General features: G+C 38.1%; 1 protein-coding gene across 1 annotated transcript; it reads left to right on the top strand.

The window, feature by feature from the left end:
* The first annotated feature begins 8,537 nt into the window (after nucleotides 1-8,537).
* ZNF831 (zinc finger protein 831) lies at nucleotides 8,538-18,783 on the top strand. Its single transcript, XM_075721102.1, has 5 exons — nucleotides 8,538-12,812; nucleotides 13,684-13,826; nucleotides 15,536-15,690; nucleotides 16,380-16,531; nucleotides 17,820-18,783. The coding sequence occupies exons 1-5, from the start codon at nucleotides 8,538-8,540 to the stop codon at nucleotides 18,672-18,674; spliced, it is 5,580 nt and encodes a 1,859-aa protein (XP_075577217.1). The 3' UTR covers nucleotides 18,675-18,783.
* The last annotated feature ends 2,222 nt before the right edge of the window (nucleotides 18,784-21,005 follow it).

The following is a 21,005-nucleotide window of genomic DNA, read 5'->3' as shown; positions in this document are numbered from 1 at the left end:
AGTGTTTACAAAAAAACCCCAAAAAACAAACAAACAAACAAAAACGAAAAAAAAAAAATTTCACCGATATTACACAATTGTGGAAATACAGCATCAAAAATATCTGTCCTCAGAATATGGTACAAAAATTTCAAAGTTCAATCAGCGTGTCTTCTAGTTGCTTTGTACTTTTCTAACATATGAAGCAGGGCAAAACTTCAGGAACAATGTCTTCCTAGCAAGTAGCAAGATTTCCCAAAGTCAGAATTTAATCAAGAAATGTTATCATGGAAAGATTATGAGGGTTTCAGAAGATGAGGGACTTGCACATTTTCATCCTAATTCTGCAGGGGACTGGGGCTCTCAAGTTTGTTAATAAGGTTATAAGCAGTCTGCACACTGCTCTTGGAACTTGCAGCCTTGTAAGATCAGATACATCCCTTAAGAAAAAGTGAAAAGGTGAAGTCAGTACTTCTGTTATGAGATATTTCAAGGTATGAAGTCAAACTGAGAAAAGAACAAAGGGAGAAATAGTTTTTAAGTAAAACAAGATTAACAGTAATTTCTGGGCTAATCAGGAAATGTACCAGTTCCGTTTTGCTAATTTGACTTGAGATCTAGAAAGTGCCAGAATTAGGGTACACCCATAAACTTTTATTTTCCATCAAACAAGTAGTGTTTAAAGTACCTGCACAAAATTTATTTCAGACCCTATAGTTCACTATTACTTTATTATACTAATATTTAACTAGAAGTTTTGTCTAGTCAATCAAGGGAGGTCTTCATAAACATTGGCACCTTGTGCTAGCTGTCGGTGGTAGACCAGCAACTGGAAATGATAATTCCAGTATCTGTATCTTCTGCTGACAGTAAGATATTGTGTGCTGTTCTCAGCATCATTGTCCTCGTAAGGAAAATTAGTAGTTAACAATCCTATAAGATACTTTCTTTTCATTTAAGTTTGTAAAGTACTTTAAAACGATACAGGGTTTTAGACACCTGGGAGGAGCCCTTTCCGCAGATAGATGGAACCTAGAAATGCATGCCAATGGTATGTGGGTTTACCTCCTCAAATCCCGATTAAGACATAAATTGAAATTGAAGCGCAATATAGCACCACATACTGTGTAGTACCTGGCAGTAGGTTTATCTTTATACATAGTTAAAATAGATGTTTTGCTGTATATTGAGCCAACTGAAGTTAATTGGGTTTCTCTGAGCAGGATAATGTTTTGAACTTAAATGAATACAAGTAATCTTGCACAGAGATTCCAGCTTAGGAAGTGACACCAAAAAATAGATTGGGTAAAAAGAGAAAACAAAAATGACTTTATTTCAAATGGAATTAATGCAGTGCAATACTGGTCCTCTGTATTAAGTGTACAGTTCAAATCATTACAGCAATATGTTCATCCATATAAATGGAAAGAATCAGAGGATGCTGTGAAGTCAGAGTGATTCCAGAGTCACTCATTCAAGATTTAGAGATTTTAGATCAAGCTTCAAAAGATTCTGCTAAGCCCTGAAACCTGTGTGATAGTGGCAGGCATCCATGCAGTCACTTGCTTTAGTTGTAACTTGCTTTATTTAATTACTGCTTCTTTAAACCTCTCAGGATAAGAAACTTGCAGTTCTAGCATTTAGAATTTGATATGCTACTGAGTGTTCTAAATAATGAATTTTTAAAGCTTGTATGTTTTACAGTTGTTACTAGTTGCAGCATACTGCTGGAATTATTAATACTGTTTAAAATAATTGTCCTTTTTAAGTAAGTTCATCTTAACTTAAAATAATAATAGTCAGTCTCAATGTGGAATAAAATATAATAGACTTCAGATATGTGACAAAACTGAAGAGAAACTAATTTTGACTGGTTATGTAAAATGCCCATAATCATCTGTTTGTATGATTTGATTCATGCCAGTATTCTAAGATATGCTTTTTTTTCTCCGTTAGTTTGTTGATGTAGCATGCAATAATCTTCCAGAAGATCTCACTTATATGTGAGAATCCATTCCTTTAAGAAAGTATCTCCCAGCAAAGCTGGAACGAGTTGCTGCATGTAGTTTTATCCATATGGACAGAATGAGTCTGTAGATCAGAAGCATGAGTCATTGTAAAGCAGTTCACAATGTCAAGTGGTTTTCTAGGCTCACTGATTTTAGGTATGTGCTGTGCCATTACCGATTACTGGGGACACGTCAGGGCATAATAGAAACTAGAAGGATTTTAAGCAACCATACAAGGCCCCATTAAGAGCTTTCTTGCCCCCGAATAACTAAATGGCAGGCAAGAAAGACAGGAAGAGTAAGACAGAAATATTTCTCTACTTCCAAAATTAGAGGCCTACTAAACCAGGGTCCAGAACCAAACTGAAAGCAATCCCAACAACAGGCAAAACTCTCCAAGATCAATAAAGCTGTGTAGAATGAAAATCCATTGACACCTCCATTATTAGCCTATCATCTGAATTACTGAAACAAAGAGCTTGTGCTAAAGTGGACATTGGACGAACAATCATAATATTACAGTTTCACCACTACCCAATTTACAAGATTGGGCTGGTTTTGGCTGGGACAGAGTTGATTTTTCCCATAGCAGCTCCTATGGGGCTGTGTTCTGGATTTGTGCTGGAAGCAGTGTTGATGACACAGGGATGTTTTCCTCACTGCCGAGCAGGGCTCACCCAGAGCCAAGGCCTTTGCTGCTGCTCACCCACCCCACCAGCGAGCAGGCTGGGGGGCACAAGGAGCTGGGAGGGGACACAGCCGGGACAGCTGACCCCAGCTGACCCAAGGGACGTTCCACACCGTATGGCGTCACGCTCGGCACGGGAAGCTGGGGGAAGAAGGGGGAAGGGGGGGACGTTGGGAGCGATGGCGTTTGTCTTCCCGAGTCACCGTTACGCGTGATGGAGCCCTGCTTTCCTGGGGATGGCTGAGCACCTGCCTGCCCATGGGAAGTGGTGAATGAATCCCTTGTTCTGCTTTGCTTGTGTGCGCGGCTTTTGCTTTACCTGTTAAACTGTCTTTATCTCAACCCACGAGTTTTCTCAGTTTTACTCTCCTGGTTCTCTCCCCCATCCCACCGGGGGGGAGCGAGCGAGCGGCTGCGTGGGGCCGAGTTGCCGGCTGGGGTTAAGCCACGACAAAGATACAGGCTGCAGCTATCTGAATTGGGCAGATGCTCGTCGCAGTAAGTTATAACCAGATTCAAAGCTACATCTTCCAAAACACAGTGTTCCTAAGGAATTTTTACTGGCCAGATATGTTGATTCTGTAACATTTTAGGGAATGCATATTCCAGTTTGGGATTTACTTAGTCTACTAGCAGTGGAGGAAGCAGCCATTCCAATCCCTATTTTAAAGAGGTGTTTGCATGAAGAACAGCTGTGCCCCTAACAGGACACCTTGGCTCTGCTGACTGCTTTATGAGCACTCTTTATGAAGTCAACCCACAAACAAAGTCTAAATTCTTAAAAGAATCTTTTCACTTCTCTTGACTGTCCCCGATCCTGTTTTCCCTGAAGGGTTTCATGAATTTTAGGGAGTTTTGTTGCGCATAACCTAAACACTTTTAACATTCTTGAAGTATTTTCCCTCCTGGTTACTGCCTTCTACCCTACCGCAGGGCACCATTAGAAGCAGCTGGTGGATAATACCTACACTGGATGAGTTTAGCATTTCATATGTAGCAAGTGTCTTCTCTCCACCATTCTCTTCTTTTCCAACAGATTTTAAGAGAGATCTTTACTGTAAAGTTATAAGCAAATTACCTTTAAGGGTACAAAGAAAAAAATTCTACCATCGTGTCAGTGTATTTCACTGAATGAGACAATTGAATGCAGCGTACAAAATGCCTACATGTCAAAGACAGCCGATTCTGTTTATAGGTTCCTACATGAATAATGATAAAGGATACGAAGAGATTGAAATGCTACTTCATTTTCCTGTTTCATCTCTTCCTGTTTTCTGAAGGTTGTTACTGTGACACCAATGTAAAAAAAAAAAAGAAAAAAAACAACTTCCTACTTCTAATCTGTTTCAAGTCTTTGTCCTCGTTTCTTTCTGCTTGCATCAAGTATTGACAGAAATGAGACTTCTGTTGCTGAAATGCCTGGCTCAATAAAAGGTACGTAAACTAAAATTATTTACAGACTAAAGAGGATTCCACTTCTGTATGCTCTCTGGTATTCTACTCAAGGTAGGGATCACCAAAAGCTTTTAAAAAAGGCATATACTTCTAGTATAATATAGTATATTATGTATGTTCAGAATGTTGAAAAGCTGCTTCTGTGTGGTTACAAAAATAAACTAACTCTATCATGTCTACAGATTATATCTGTAGACCAAGCCAGGGGATTGAGTGCTGCATCTGCTTAAAGACTATGATGCTCCTCTCAACAGTGTGTAAAAAAATTATATGTAAGTGCAGGAAATAAGTAGTTACATGTATATTTCATGATTTTATTAATAATGATGGGCAGTTGACAGTCCATTTACATGTGCCATGCAGAAGACAAAAATCTTTTGGTTGTGTAATCCAAGATTATTATAACAGTGCTGATAAAATGAAGCAGATTTGATAAAATTATTTGGAATTAAGGAAGAAATTATAGAGGAACACACTGGATTTAAAATAAGATTTTTATACCACCCCCCTTATTAAAATACTTTATACTTATATACAGAATAAGACAGTTTCTGCTACGCTGATTTGTCATCTGAAATTACTCCACTTTTTGACTTTTCAGTGTTCCACAGACATACCTATGGTGTGTACCTGAAGGTATAATTCAAACTAGGAACAAAATAATTGTATTTAAATGGAAATTTATTGACCAGTTTCGATAGCTTAAGAAACAAATTTAGAAAATTTTGGACAGGCCAAATCCTGCTTTTAGTTTTGTTTATTGGAATTTTTTCCTTATCTAGTTAGGATCAAGTTTCCATACTGGTAGTTCGATGCTACAAATTACAAATTGAGCTCAGAACATCAGGTAGATGCTCAGTAACAGAGCCTGGGGGATCATCAACAAAGGAAGTTTTTCTACTTTAGGCAAGGACTACCTGGAATTAGCGGTAGGGTAGAATTAGTTTGAGATAAGCTATTTTTGTCAATGTACGAAGAAATATAGTGGCTTTCTTTGTATATAAAAGACAGATGTGAAAGGTATGATTGTATTTGCCACAGCAGAATACAAGCAACAGAAGTTTCACTTAGGAAGAAAGTGTCTGTTGTTTGCTGTGAAAAGCAGCAAGCTACCACAGCTGGTAGAAATGTATTATTTTAAGAGTTTCTTAAAAGTAATGAGATTGTGTATCACCATCTAGTTAATTGTTTAGCATTAGTTAAAACTTTCCTTTAAATTTTCTGTAATAATTTAAGTATTTTCTTTGTAGAACATTACAGAGCACTGAACTGATTCTCAGAATTACACCATATTTTGGGCCCCAGAAACTTAACAGAATAAGCGAAATCACACAGAGAGTCTGGTACTTTGCAAATACAGGATTCATATTAAAAACACCTGTCCACCCCAAGTCCTACTAACTTACAGGCTGGCCTTGAAGGGCCCATCAACTATGCATGAGCACGAGGATATTTAAAGAGAGAACATAGTTTGTCACACTGGAGCAGGCTTATTGGAGTGGAAATGCAAATTCCGCATCTCCACACTTCTCTCCAGGGGAAGGTGGGGAGCATAGATACTATGACTTGTTTCATCTGATGTGGTACTTGTTAGATGTTCTAGCTACACGGTATTCAGACTTCACTTTTCTTCTTTGAGTCTTGTCTCTGCAGCATATTTTTTTTTCCCCTCAACTTTTCTTTATTTTCACATCTTTGGAAAAACTACTGCATGCGTGCTTAGTTTATGAGTACCACTGGCTCATGTCTTATCACTTGCTGCTGTTTTTATTGTATGCCGTATTTAAATTGCTATGAATAAAGGTGACTGTATAGCTTAAGAACTATCTTAAATGGACTTGAAATGTCTATAACCTCACTTTGCAAATTAGAGAAATCCACTTTTATCCTGTAGTGTTAACCACACTGCAGAATATGGATAATAACTTAATTTCTTTAACAAGCCATATTCTTTTAACATTCTTCTATCAATATAGTCAATACCTATATTACAAAGCCACGGAAGTGATAGTTCCAAGCAGAAATCTCTGAAGTGGACAAGAAAAGTCCATGCTTGATAACTGAATTTGATTTATAAAATTCATGAGAAAGGAGAAAAGGCAAAATCTAACACATTGCTGTGCACAGATCAGTTCATTTTACGGGTCGTTTTCTAAAATCTTTGGGTGGAGACAAAGAGTCCCATCAGGCACTGATACCTTGCCCATAAGTGGTCGAACCCTGAGCCCGCTGCAGTTGGTGGCAAGCTTCTCAGTTACTTCAGTGGCTCATCAGCCGTTTTGTTGACGCATATAATGCATGTGGAGAAGCTAATGGCCTTACTCGCGACCAGAAGGGAAGTCAGAGAACACATGCCAGGGACTGCATTGCTGTTTTTTCCTCCACTTTTCCAATTCTTGCAATAAGCCAAGCAGATCAGAGAGAAACTGGAAGAAGCCTTGGCTGTGAAACAGAAGTTGCCAGCCAACAACTACACTTCCAGAAGTGGTGCAGAGTGAGGAGCGCAGAGTAATAACTACCAGTTTTGGTACATTAGTTTTCTGTTGCTCAAGGAGACAAGTATTTACAGTTGCATTGTGAGCAATGCGACCGTATAGGTTGCAGAAGACTGATAACCAAGAGGGTTGGCTTTATCTTTCCGTTTCAATGGTGCATACATTTAATATGAAAACTACCTGAATTGCTAGTCTATTTATTGAGATGATAATTGCATTTATTACTGAGCACATAACTCACTGACCTTAACGTTTTCCATTTGATCATTAATAGAAGGTTATTTTCCCATTTTTTCGTGAGACGCTATCATCTTCAGTTGTGAAGTAACAGAATTTCTCTTGGATCTCCATCCAACTTTATATCAACTTACCAGATTTATTAACTGCTCTAATGGTAACTGAGGAATACTCAAAAACAATTACACTGAGTTCGCCATTTCTCCTTTAATGTGAATTATTTGCAAAATTCTCAGTAACTACATGCAACAGAGATTCTGTTTTGAATAACGGTAACATAGTGTGTGTGTCATAGGGAACCAGTCCAAATTTCAAACAGCATTTTTGAGTAATGTTTTTTACTGATTACCTGCCAAAATGATCCAAGGAAGGTGCAGAAACACCACTACAGATTATGCAGTAAGGCAACAAATTGCAGATTTCACATTTAGCCACTGATTATGTTATTTCAAATGGGGTTTTTATGACTGTTTGCACAAGAACAGCCTATTATTCACAACAGTCAATGGATACAGAGCTGTGAGTATAGCTGAATAAGAATTTTAATAAACATTCACAGATCACCTTCTAATTTTCATCCAAACTATAATTACAAGAGGTTACGCTGATGCCTTTATCAGCACTTCCAAAAATAATTTTCAACTAGCTTATTGTGATAGTTTCCTAGTTTGTTTCTAAGAAAGAAAAAAGACAAGACAAATTTTTGGTAAAATAAGAAGTAGTCTGGACCAGCACCAACCCTGAATATATTTGGACAGATTTCATAAGAATAGGTTAACTTTTTCTAAAAACTGTGTCTACAAAATGTTTTTATCTGGCATTGAAAGCATCTAAAAATAAGCAGTATACCATAATATCACCTTTAATTAGACAAAATTAATTTGGGCTACACAAAAGACAGCTTTAATTTATCCCACTATTTTCCTATGATACTGTCTTTTCTACTTTGTACATATTTATGTAAATCTCACTTGTAAAACAGGACATCAGTTTCATTTTGTTCACACATTTTCATTTTGCATCACTTGTCATAGTGTGTTTAGCCTTAGTTCACTTAAATTGGGTAAACACAGATAATATGCAGCCACCTTTAATGTCCTGTGTTTGGAACAGGTTGTCCAAAGAAGCTGTGCATTTTTTATTCTCAGGGGTTTTCAAAACCAGACAGGATAACACCCTGAGCAACCTCATCTGACCACAGTGCTAACTCTGCTTTGAGCAGGTGTTTGGACTAGAGACCTCCTGAGGTCCCTTCTAACCTTAATTGTTCTGTATTTCTATATTAAGATTTATTAATGTAAATTGTTAAACTAAAAACCATGGTACAAATATGTAATGGGAATATGGTTCCAGAAAATTAAAACTGTATTATTTCTGGGGTGCTGAGAGCTTCCATTTGCAAATCTGACACTCAGATAGTTTGGGTACTTATTGTAGGTTTTAAGTGCAATGTTTGACGTTCTTTACACTGTACCGAACTTCAGTTCCTAGCTAAGAAATGAAAGATTAATCAGCTGGAAAATTAAGTAATTTTTGTCTGTGTAATGCCTATATATAAGATTTGTGATATTCTTAATTGCTAACTTTCCCAGTCCAGCAGTTGAAAGTGTTTATTTTATTTTGCCATCTGAAGATTCCTACTTGCTTTTTTTTTTCCCCCTCCCTTACAGATACATGAGCATATGGCAGATAATCTTTGAAATGGAGGCACAGAAGCAGCCTGGTTTTACAGTTGCACTAGCAGATCCACCAATTCCAACCTCTTCGCTTCAGCCTGCACAGGATTCTTCAGATCTCAGCCAAGGCAGTGTGATTCCTCAACAGGAGCAAGCACTGTCTCAACCTGTGTATCTAAAAGCCCTTACCATACCACTGTACCAGCCTGTCCAGGCAGGATGCTTTCAGCCAAACAGTCAGTTAGTGACCGGCAGGACCTGTGTAAATCTGGACAGCAGCAACATAACTCTAATCCTGAATCCACTTGTTCCTTCAGAAGGCACAGATCAGCCTCAGTCAGTTTTTCAGAAACAACTTGGGCAAACTCTAACATTGAACATAGTGAGCACTTTACCAGTTATATCATCACCAAATTCTTGTGTAAATGCATCTATTGGAAGCCCAGGAAAATCAAAAAAAGCTGGGAAATATATCTGCAAACACTGTGGACGAGATTGTTTGAAGCCAAGTGTCCTTGAGAAACATATTCGCTCTCACACCGGAGAGAGGCCCTTTCCATGCACCACTTGCGGTATTGCATTTAAAACTCAAAGCAATTTGTACAAACACAGAAGAACTCAGACACATGTCAACAATACCAGACTGCCCTCCGACTCTGACAACAGCGGCACATTGGAGCAAAATGAGAAATCAACAGAGAGCATCACATCACATCAAGGCAGCAAAGTACTCGGTAGCACGTGTGAAGACCAGGGGATACAGATGAAACAAATGAGTTCAGAGACCCATGCTGTAACAGACACTAAGAAACTTCTTAATGACCTTTCACTGCCGGCAACAAGCAATTCATCATTTGCTTCAGAAAATCAAGAAACAACGCATCAGTCCTTTAGTTCAAAGGCTAATCAGGGGGTTCCTGAAAGAGAACCTCAAAGTTTATCATCTCCAGGAGCTTTGCCAAATGGTCAGTGCCAGAGAAAGAAGATACAGGAGCAAAGAACTCCAGGTGCCAATAAGCATATTCAGTTGCAAAGGCAGCAAGCAACCTCTTCAGAAAAACAGTGGGATTACAAGCCATCTGACTGCAAGCTAAAGAAGTGTGAGAGCACTGACTCAGGGTATCTGTCACGCTCTGATAGTACAGAACAACAGATGGCACCATCCAGCCCATTGCACAGTCTCTATGAACACAGCACAGAACTGGAAAATGAAACTGCCTTCAGCAGCCTAAGGTGTACCTCCGGAAGCAGTGCAAAGCTAGACGCAGCTGAGAAAGCTACAGCCTCGATGCTAGAGAAAAAGAGGCTGGAAGAACACATTTCAAAACTCATTTCTCATAACAAAAGTGTGGTGGATGATACCCAGTTAGACAACGTTAGGCCCAGAAAAACTGTCCTTTCTAAACAGGGAAGCATCGATCTGCCAATGCCTTATACATACAAAGACTCTTTCCATTTTGACATCAGAACTTGTGATGTAAATAGGAAAAAGAATCTTTCCCTTTGTTCAGCAAAATCTACCTTTGCACCCTCAGAAAAATGCAAGCCAGTGTTTTTTCATTCAGTCCCCACCCAGTTCTCCACAACGATAGATACGGTGCCTGTTACGCGAAGCAACTCTTTGCCCTTTGTGGAGGACACAAGAACAGTACATGACAAAGCAGGTTGCTCAAAACCACTTTCTCTTACTAAGCACATAAATACGGGCGCTGCTAGTTTGCTGCCTAGCAACAATCTTGCCGCAAATTCAGTGGATTTTCCTAACAGCCATCCCCGAGCTCTAGTCAGACAAACAGCAGTGGATGATTTGCCACTAAGTAATGTCGCTGATCATCCTCCTCTGTCAGAGGAGTTGCAAGGGAGTAAAAAGCTTGGAGCTGGAGAAGCAATCAGTGCTAAAAATAAGAAACACAATCAAAGGAAGTTAAAGATGTTCTCTCAAGAAAAATGGCAAATGTATGGAGATGAAACATTTAAGAAAATCTACCAAAAAATGAAAAGCAGTCAAAATGCCAAGAAAATTAAACAAAGGGGGAATAAGATTACAGATATTAAAAGCTTCACTTCTCATTCAAAGGAATCAGTCAGCAGTACTGAAATTACTGAGGAAAGAGATGGCAGCAGCTCTGTAACTGACAGTCTTTCCTCCCTTGTGACAACAGGCTTAAACATTGGTAAATCAGAAACCCGTACTAACGGTAATCATATTCTACAGAATGTGTCCTCTGAGGAAACTGCAGACAGTGTAACCTGTGTAATGGAGACATCTCATTCGGTAAATGCTAGCGCACATACTGTAATGAGCAAAACTTCCCAGGACCTCAGTGGCAGTGACACAGATAAATACACAGGTGGCAACAGCACATTACTAGCTCCAAGCAGTTGTGAGCTCAGGCTTCAAAATACTCAGTGTCAGCTGAATGCTAACAGAAGGAACGATGACCGCTTGCCAGTGCAGGGTAGCAAATGGGAAGAACCAAGCCCTGGGAAAGAATCCAGTACATTTGAATCAGATTGTAAAAACGCTTCACACAATTATGGAAACCATAGCAGGAATAAGGAAACTGGCCAGCATGCCCTGACGCCCCTGTGGATCCATTGCAACAACAACAGAGAAGCTGCAGCGAAATCCCAGAATTTACCATCAGAAAGAAAAAAGCTGAAGTTTGAAGTGGAGAAGACACAAAACATTCTTTCAAAGTCCTGCCCTAGTCCCAGTAGTGAAAATAATGCAGTAAATGAAGCAGAGAGAGCCTATTGTGCTAGCGCTCGGTGTCTTTCCACAGCACCAGTGAAAATCTCCAGTAAAGCAGAGGAGCAAAAAGTAAGCACAGGAATTAATGAATCCACTGGAGGTACTGAGAATGTGGAGTATATGAAAACAATGAAAATCTCCACAAAAGCTCTTAATTATAGTGATGTTAACCTTCTCTCACTTTCAGCAGGTATCTCAAAAGCTTCATTTGTGGAATCTTTAGGGCCTGAATTAAGGGGAAGTGATTGCAATTCTTTCGCCTTGCACAATGCAACAGATAAAGACGTCAAAACATGTCTTGTGAAAACAGGAGCAAAAGCACCACTCTTCAGTGACAATGCTGTTGACATGTCTTCTAAAATTCATCATCTGCAATCCGGTCATTTAACTCCAGTCGCACAACAAAATGCCTTTTCTCCAAAATATATCCTTAAATTGCCGCAAGACAAGAAAGCCTCAGATTTGTCGCTTTTGCTTAGATCAGAACAGATTACACCTTGCACATCTGCGGCAGACACCTTAACCACCCCCCCCTGCTCTTCCAACAGCGGATCACTCAGTTTTCATTCTAATGATCTGGTTTGGTCCCCTTTAAAGTTTGAAGTGAGACAAAAGGCCAGCAAAGGAGAGCTACGATGGAATGTACATGCAAACTGGAAAACTCCAGTATTTTGTTCACCAGTCAGTTCAGAAACAACAAATATCTTAACCACAGCAGATAACACCTTTTATAACCAAAACTTCAGGCACCAGGATATTGTAAGAGATGCTTGGAAAAACAAACAGAATAAAAATAAATTAAATTATCAAAGGCAAACAGAAGAGAAGTGGGTGAGCATAACTACTTCCTCTACACAGACCCCAAAGAAGAAAATATGCTTTACTTCTCTGTATACCAGTGGTTTCTTCATATCAGCTGACATCAAAGAAGAGAGGAAGGTTTTACACCATCTTTGCTCAGGAAGTGACTCTTTGCTAATGACGTCAGCTTCTAGCCAGGGTGCAGAGCCAGCAATCACGGGGCGGGACAGAGGTGGAAGTCCATGCATTCTTAAGGACATTTCACCAACATTGCAGGCTATGCAGCATTCTCAGAGCTCAACAAACAACCCCACTTACTTTTGCCATTCTTTTGGCACTTTTTGTTGCCACACTCTCACCACTCACTGTAAAGAACTCCCAGCGCTACCCCACAATAATCTGACTTGCTACTCTGGAAGTTTAACAGCATCAAGCACGAAGAGCACCTTCCCATCACTAAATGCTGAACCTCGATTAACTTGGTGTTGTTTAACAAGAAGCCTTCCTCTGCCTGCTGAGCAGAAGGGGAGTGCAGACTCTGCTTATTCCTCCATGCACACCTGTGACAATGAATCTAGCAATGAACGCACACTGTCAAAATACGATATTTCTATTTTCAAAATGAAAAATATTAGCAAGACTGTGGCATATGGCTTAACAAACAGGAGTTTAAAAACATTGGTTTCATCCTTTTCTAAAGGACCACAGATGCAGGAGGTAATATTAATAACCCTATTTCCTTTCTCAAGAAGGTGTAATTGGCTGACACCCACCCCACCCCCGATTAGAAAAATAAAAGAGTTATCAAAAGTATATTTATGGACATTTACAGGCATTTGTTGATACAGAATTTACAATTTAGGTTTTTTATAAGTTACATATTCATTTGATGCATGAAAAATACACACTTTTGTGTGAATATTTAAGTTGCTTTCACTCGGGAATTTCAGTAGGAATGCTGTCTAGTGAGAAGAGTGTATTTCTATTTCTTGATTTTTCACCTTATGAGTATATTTTATATTCTTCTGTAACAGCATATGAATTTCACTGTTTTCATTTTAAATGAATGTTTGAATTAGAGTAGGACTCAAGTAGACCATTACTGTCAAGACTGTATTATACTTGGAGATACTTGGAGTCCACACAGACTCTGTACTGCATCTCTCATCATTTAGATACACTGAAATGCCAACAAAACCAAATTGCAGTTATACCCGGTAAAGTGTGTAAGACTTGCAAGCTTTTCTTTTTCAGGTAAGTGAAGAGAGACTTGTCTATCTGTACATATCCTAGAACAGCTCTGTAAGACTAAGCTTACTTTTTATATAGGAAGAAGAATACGAAAGAACATGCACACATGAAAGAAGATCCACAAAAGCAGTGAGTTGTTTTATTTTATCAAAGTAGATGGACAAAGTGATTAGAAAAAAACAACGCACAAATTCTAGGAAAAATTCAGAGTTGTGCTATTTAACTACGGTGCTATTCAGTGCTATTTAAAAAGAGCATAGATTTCCAATCTCTCGGTTAATGTAATTCACAATTTTCATGTACTTTTTTCCAACATTTTTTCCAATATTCCCAACAGTTAAGCTCAGCAACTCCTGGTGGTGCTTTCAAAAATATTTCAGAGCAAAAGAAGAAAACAGTAGTTTGCAAAAAGGAAAAACTCTCAGCAAATAAACTCAAGAGGAACCACAAACAGAAAAGGATTAAAGTCACCCCAAAATGGTAAGGAATATGGTTTTCAGCTTCCCTAGATCCAGACATAATTTTGCTAAAATGGGTGTAAAAAGTCCACAGAAAATAAAAAGTCATCCTCAAAGTTCAAACCTGTCAAAACTGGGGGAAAAAAATAAATCTCTCGGAAAGGGCTATTCCCACATTGCAGCAGTTCCACAAAGGTAAACTATAAAAAAATCAATGTTGTTTACTATCAGGAACAGACTTTTCTAAGCAAAACAGACGTATACCAAAGAAAGATGATGACTGGTCCGTTGACTCACTATGCTTTAGAAATTGTTCTTATCTGTCAAAAATTGTCAGCATTTACTTTTGTTTGAAGGGAACCAAAATACTTCCATTTTTAATCTTGTTACAGCTAAAAGCAGTGTGCGAGACCCTTTTGTCCTCAGAAGACCTATATCCTGAACTTGTATTCACAAGAGAATGCAGAAGAATAAATATCTAACACAAACTAACAAAACCATCTGTAGTTTAAAGGATCATTCAGTGTAAATAAAAAGCAGGAAGAATTTGAGTATAAAACTATCAAAGGCACATTGTATCAATCAGCACAGTTTCTCAGCACAGTGTTTAATGGGAGTTGATATCAGTGGAAGATTTAGCCTCTAATCTTTCAAGAGTGTGGGGCAGCAGGATGTCTGATAAATTGCTTCAATAAGAAACACATATTGTGTGCATACACCTCTCTTATTTTATTTCATGACCAAAATCAGACAGTGACTCCCTTGTGCTCAAATCAGTGTCAGTAACTTAATCACCACATCTAGTCGGGCAAGCAGCACTGCAGTTTTGAAGGATCATAAGAACAAAATTAGAAGACTCGGGTCTATGTTATTCAGTCTTGTGACATTTTTTGTTTTGGGTTTGGTTTTTTTTTCCCCTGGCTTTGGTTTGGTGTTCCCCCCCCCCCCCACCCCCCCCATCCCCCCCCCCCCCCCCCCCCCCCGCTCGTCTCAGACTTTATTTATTTGGCTATATCAAATAAGTACAGGGACTCAATTAAGTACAAGGTCCTGAAAGCTCAGGTCATACATATTAGTAGCTAACTGGCCAAACTATTAATCATTAAATGTAATATATTTTTCTAATACACCAAACACCTGAATAAGCACATCATTTTAGATTTACTTATTACTCTGTGTATAGTGACTGATTGTATCGATACAGGAATGGGACCTTCCAATGTACTTTAGTCTCAATCATTAAGTTACTGAAAGATCAAGCTAGAGTAGAAAACAAAGAGTTAGATTATTCAGCGCGAGTTTTCTAAATAACTGAAATACTTGCGTTGTTCATTAGTGATGATGAATAAGTAGCACGCAAGAAGTGAAATGAGAAGTAGAAAAGCCAACACCTATGCAGTCTCAGGTGATTCCTCTACAATTCAAATCTTCATGAAGTCTGTTTTAAAATTCCAGATATAGGAAAAAGGATCTGTTATTCCTGAATCCTTTTCTCTTAGCAAACCAAGGATTTACTGAATCCTACTGAGGAAAAATTTAATAAAATAATTGTGGGTTTCTTGCCTAAAATCCTGATTTTTTTTTTTTTTTTTTTTTTGAGTTGACATAAACGAACATCTCCTTCACAGCAGTAAACCTAACAAATTTACCTGATGATGTGGTATTATTCTACTCTGGCTGCTTTTAAATAGCACATATTTGTTTACCCTTCCAATGCCGTTGGCAATGCAGGTACAGAGGGAGGCACATACATGGATATGGTCAGTTGAACCGACTAAGCAAGCAGCACTGTTTTCCAAATAGAACACTGGATGCTTTGAAAAAGGGCTATTCATCACATCCCTTTACATTTAATAAGAAGTGCCATTCTCAATCAAAGGTACAAGGTAAGTATTCTGAATATTTTTTCATGTATTGAATGCTTATTTCTTAAGAGAATGAACGTTAGTAGTATCTCTGATATGCACCTGTTCCACAGGGAACTGCAAAACCACTTTTGTCCTTCAGTATGTTCTGCGAAGTAAAACACAAACATCTCACACATTTTCAGAACTGAACGCACAATGACTTTCATACCCATACTTAGATATGTGAATTTGACAATTAGGAGGGCATTTTAAAAAGAAATAGTTCAAAATAACCTTCCACTAGAACAGTTTTAAGATGGTTCTTTCTCAGTTTCTGAAACAAGATCATATGTTTGCAGTGTGAAATGAGTTTGGTATGTTGCCTTGTTTTCTGTGTTTCAGTGCCCCCCCCCCCCCCATTTAATTAGCGGTAGTAATGCAAAGGATGTTTATGCCACAACCATCTTGGAAGCAGGGATAATACCTTGTGTTTGTTCATAGCAGATATGAATAGCTACTACTTTGCAGGACAGTAATGGCCAATAAAAAGAACCCAAACCAAACACATATACACTAAATAAGAAAGTGTGTAAGGCTTAGAATAAAAATTTACAGAAAATAGTAAAAACATAGAAGTTAGTTCAGTGATGTGATGAGAAATTTAGCAAGTTCTAGCATGTGGGGGAATAAAAATCAAAGTAAAAGGCTCTCCAACCTCTTTTCAACAGAAAATTACCTACAACAGCAAAAAGACACATCTTTTTCCACCTCAGACAAGCCACTTTGCGGAAGGAAAAAAGAAGGAAAGAATAACTCAGGAGTATTTTCCCATACTGAAAATCTAAACCACGTTAAACAAAAAGACAAAATGGATAAAAAAGTAGGTATTGTACCTTAATTCATGTATTACTTTTTATTAAAAGAAAAAAAGGTATTGGTAGTTAAAACTTGAATTATATTCAGCTGTTTTAAAGTTCAAGTTGAGACTATTTTGTATCACAGATGTTGTTTAAAAATGTGTTAAAGGTGTTTTGGGGGTTAAAATATCATGAAAACTTACTAATGTTAGAATTAGCTTTTTTAAAAGAACAATTAAACTTGCCTCAATTAAAAAGGATATTTCTCGTGCTTGCTGTCAGAGGATCGATTAGCACCAATGTCGGGGGTGCCAATAGATGTAGCGCAGAGTATCTATCCTGAGACGGACACGGTAAGCTTGAAACTAGAACAGTGGGTCGGGTAGCAATGGCCATGTGGCGGTGGGAAGAATGTATATCCAGCGTTGCAACTGAATTTCTTTAGCCCTTTGTGGAAGCCAGTGCTGCTGTGGTTTCAACGCTACCGACAGCTGCATTAGCTAGAAGGGCCTTTGACACATGTGCATGCGCTGCGAATAGCGCTGTTGTATGCAGTGTCAGCACAGCTTCTGGGAGTATTCTATGCTTATCCTAATTCTTATACTTTTCCCTAGACTTCTGCTGGCCACACTTGAAGACAAAAGCTACCGAGCCAGGCTGCTGTTGTGTAGCATGAGAACTGGTTCTTCATGTAGCATAAGCAGTATCATACTTAGGAACCTAATCCTTAAAACGTTTTTTTACTAAGTAATTTTATTTCCTACACATATCTCACCACCTTGGATCCTGTAATATCTCTTACAGACTCATCACAAACCTTTTCCCCTACATTGCACAAACATCGTTGCAATATATACATTAAAATATATGAATGAAAAGAACGTCATCCTGGACAGTACATAAGAATGCAGCTTGAAACCACTAACCCCTATAATCCATGAACTATTCGCACGATCTGTCACCTAATCAAGAAGAAAAACACCTGAGGAAAAAATACATCCTTTACTACACCTCCCACACACCCTGGGAGGAAAAAAAGTTTTCTCATCAAAAGAGGGATGAGTAACTTGGTCTGCGGTAATGGGAAGAAAAAAAAAAAAAAACACCAAACAAAAGTGCAAATATAATCATAGTTGTATAAATAAAGGTTGACATTATGCTTAATTGCTCAGTTGATATGAGTTATAGCAGAGGTAAATGTTTTCTACTGATATAGTCAACTTAGTTACCATTGCACTTTTATAAAGGATGGAATTGCTCTGGATTGAAAATTTTAAATGTAAATTTCTTTTTTCCCCCTAATTTCTACAGGACATTTGTCGGCAAATCAGGGAACACACAAGAACAAACTTCTCTTTTCAGAACATTACAGCTCCTCTGGAAATATCTGTGACAGCTCATTCCTTTTCATCCACAGTTAATACAGCCATTCAGCAAGTCAGCAGTGATGTGGAAATCCACTGTTTAGTGACACAACCACTTGTGCTTCAGCGATCTGTCCCAGGGGAGTCACAGCCAAACATTCAGAGTGACTCAATGGCATCTTCTTGTTGGTCTTGCCCTTCTGGTTTTACAAATACCGACACAAGTGACCAACTTGACAGCACAAACTCAGAGACGACTGGTCCTCTTTCCTTCCATCTAGAAGCAAGCCAGGGAAACATACTAAATGTACAGTCAGAGAGTCAAAGATTTGGTACATTAGACCCAGTGATCCAGGCCTTAGGAAGGGAGAAACCTCCAGTTGAAGAAAACACATATTCATCTCCAAAAGAAAACTCAACTCGCGGTTCCCAGCCTGAATGTTCACGTTTATTCAGCTCAAAAGCAGAGTCTCTTCCTGAGTCAGTCACAAGGGCTAAATTACCCAGTACAGAATACACAGAGCGTGTAAACTTTCCTCAAAAAATCCTTGACTTTCACGGAAATGCAGACAAGAATGGAACCCACCTGCAATCAAACAGCTACGGAAGGCCACATGAAACAGCTACTACTACCTTTAAAAAGCCCCCAATTACTCTCAGGTCCCTCGAGTTCAAGGCTAACTCTGAAAAACCCTCCAAGACATACAAAAAGAGAGGTTTAGAGATGATGAGGAAGCAAACCAGAGTTGAGTATGATGACACTAGCAGTGATGATGAAGATAGGCTTGTTATAGAAATATAGTAGATAGGCTGCAAACAAGATGCTTGTATGAAGGCCCGTTACAGAAGGAAATACTACGGATGCTTGATCTGTATTTCTGAAGCACCTTAAAATCAGAAAAGCCATTCCCTGTGCAATAGGCAGCGTTCTCTTCTGAAAAATCCTTTCTTTCAAGGACTCAAACTTTTTTAAAAAAAGCTCATTTGAAGCAAAGAGGGAGCTGGCCTCACACATTTAAATGCAAGTGGTAAACCTGTGTTTATGAGGGTTTCCAGCATTGTTAACATTCTTACTAGTCTTATATAATTCCCACAAGTGCTAGCTGCCAGTGGTTGTATTATTAAAAGGCTGCAGTGTATTTATTTACTACTAACAATACTATAGCAGCAGCTTCCTCAACGTATGAGCTAAGATTTCCTGGAAAGGTATGGATGTATTCTCTTCTATGTACTCCTCTTATCTTGTAGTCACTGCCATCTGCACTGGGAGTGATACAGTGGCATTAAAGGGAAGATCTGTTCCCTAAGTATCCGTGATATTGGAAGAGTCTGGAAAAATGCAGATCTTTTTCCATGTTGCACAAATGTCAATGCTTCTTTGTGACAAATGACACAAGCATGCTTTGCTTTGTGTTTTGTGCCTTCTATGCCAAGATCTACTCAAATATTCTTAATTTCTAGTTGGAGAATATGGGTGTTAGCTATTGGTATTTCCTTGTGGTAAAATTTCTGACAAGGATTTTCTCATTATATTCATCACATTGTGTTCCAACCAATATAATCTGGAATGTTTTATTTTTATTGTAATCTTAACTGCAATGATGCTATTTTATTGAGAGTAAAGAAGCTATATGGCATAGCTTGTTTTCTAACAAAAAGTTTTGTGCTATGAACCCTAAAATTTACTGGTTTCTATGTGAATAAATAATTAGCTATTTTAATTTTACCAAGTGTATTCACTTGCTTGATTAAACTGATAAACATTAAAAACATTCCACTTCTACAATATAGTCAAATTCTATGCTTAAACTTCTACCGTTCTTATATTGCGTATCATATATAGTGGTTTATGGATTAACCTACGTGGGATATTTGGAATTGCTTTTACTTTAATCATGCACAGGTAAGCTTATATAGATCATACTCACAAAGAAATCTGGTATACTACATGAGAAAAACAAATGTATATGTGCAAAAAGATGCTGAAACGTCTAACAGAGGTAAAACAAGTGCTAAGTCCCATGCAATTCCTGTGTTTTCAGATGTCCTATGAACATGACAAGACTCAAGGTCATCTATACAGAGCTTCGCCTTTAGCCTCAAATTATGTTCATAAATTTATTATTGGTACAGAAAACAAAAATAATGATCAAAATATTACACCAATTCCTAATTTTAATGTTTAAAAAAAAAAACAGGTTAGGAAAAAAATCTACTGTTTCAGAATAGAGGATGAACCATGAAGGATATTTTTGCCTCTCTAAAAATGTTACAATATTACACCAATTACACCAATAATTGGTGTCAAAACTGCAAGGAAAAAATCTATGAATATTAGTTTGAGGAATCATGCATTTTTATTCTCATTTTTATTCTCCTGCTTTACTCCTCATTTACCAGGTGCTGGGCTTTTGTAACAGCAGCATGACTACTGATCTGTTGGGTTGCGATCAGAATTTGCAGCTCAGACATACAGTGAACTAGTCTGTTCTTTTGCTACACCTTATGGTAGTTTTCTGTAAACCTCAGTTTTATCTCCACATGCCACACAATGAGAGGATAAGGTGAAGTAACAGCCTCCTTAACTTGGGAAGCTTGGTATTTAAAGCTCAGCAAGCACAGGCATACAGTTGAAGAATGAAAGGCATCAACAATGGTGGATTGCAAAGCACTGCAAATTGCATATTTTGTCGACTGAGATACAGTATAAAACCCACCAGTTTGTTTAGAATGATACAGCTAAAAAGAATGATATAGCTATAGATTGTTTTTATATTAGATTTTTCTCTTTATACTGTTAAATTATTTTATCTTCATAAAAATGAAACATGAAGACCTTAGTACACGCACTAGTATTATAGTTCAAGCATATTAACATTTAATGATTTTTAGTAGCAATTATGCTAAATTTCTTAGTCTACCTCAAACCTTAGCAGAACAACTAACATGTTACTCAGGAAACTTCTGAGTGAGGTTATTAGCAAGAAAAATGTTGATAACGTCACTAATATGACAAATTTCACTAGGTTTGGTATTACAAGGACAAGAAAGATCAAAGAAAAAACTGTCTTGAAATCTTTCTTGCTCTGTTCAGTATTTGTGCTCCAAGACAAACTGGAGAGGTATTTGGGTG

The sequence above is a fragment of the Pelecanus crispus genome, chromosome 14 (assembly GCF_030463565.1).
Source record: "Pelecanus crispus isolate bPelCri1 chromosome 14, bPelCri1.pri, whole genome shotgun sequence".
Classification (NCBI taxonomy): Eukaryota; Metazoa; Chordata; class Aves; order Pelecaniformes; family Pelecanidae; genus Pelecanus; species Pelecanus crispus.
This window is presented reverse-complemented; position numbering and strand designations above follow the sequence as displayed.

Bases quoted from the DNA above. Each gene is read 5' to 3' on its own strand.
- ZNF831 (XM_075721102.1), top strand. From the start codon at position 8,538: ATGAGCATATGGCAGATAATCTTTGAAATGGAGGCACAGAAGCAGCCT. The intron at 12,813-13,683 runs GTAATATTAATA...TATTCCCAACAG, and splicing joins AAGGACCACAGATGCAGGAG to TTAAGCTCAGCAACTCCTGG. The intron at 15,691-16,379 runs GTAAGTATTCTG...TCTTTTCAACAG, and splicing joins TTCTCAATCAAAGGTACAAG to AAAATTACCTACAACAGCAA.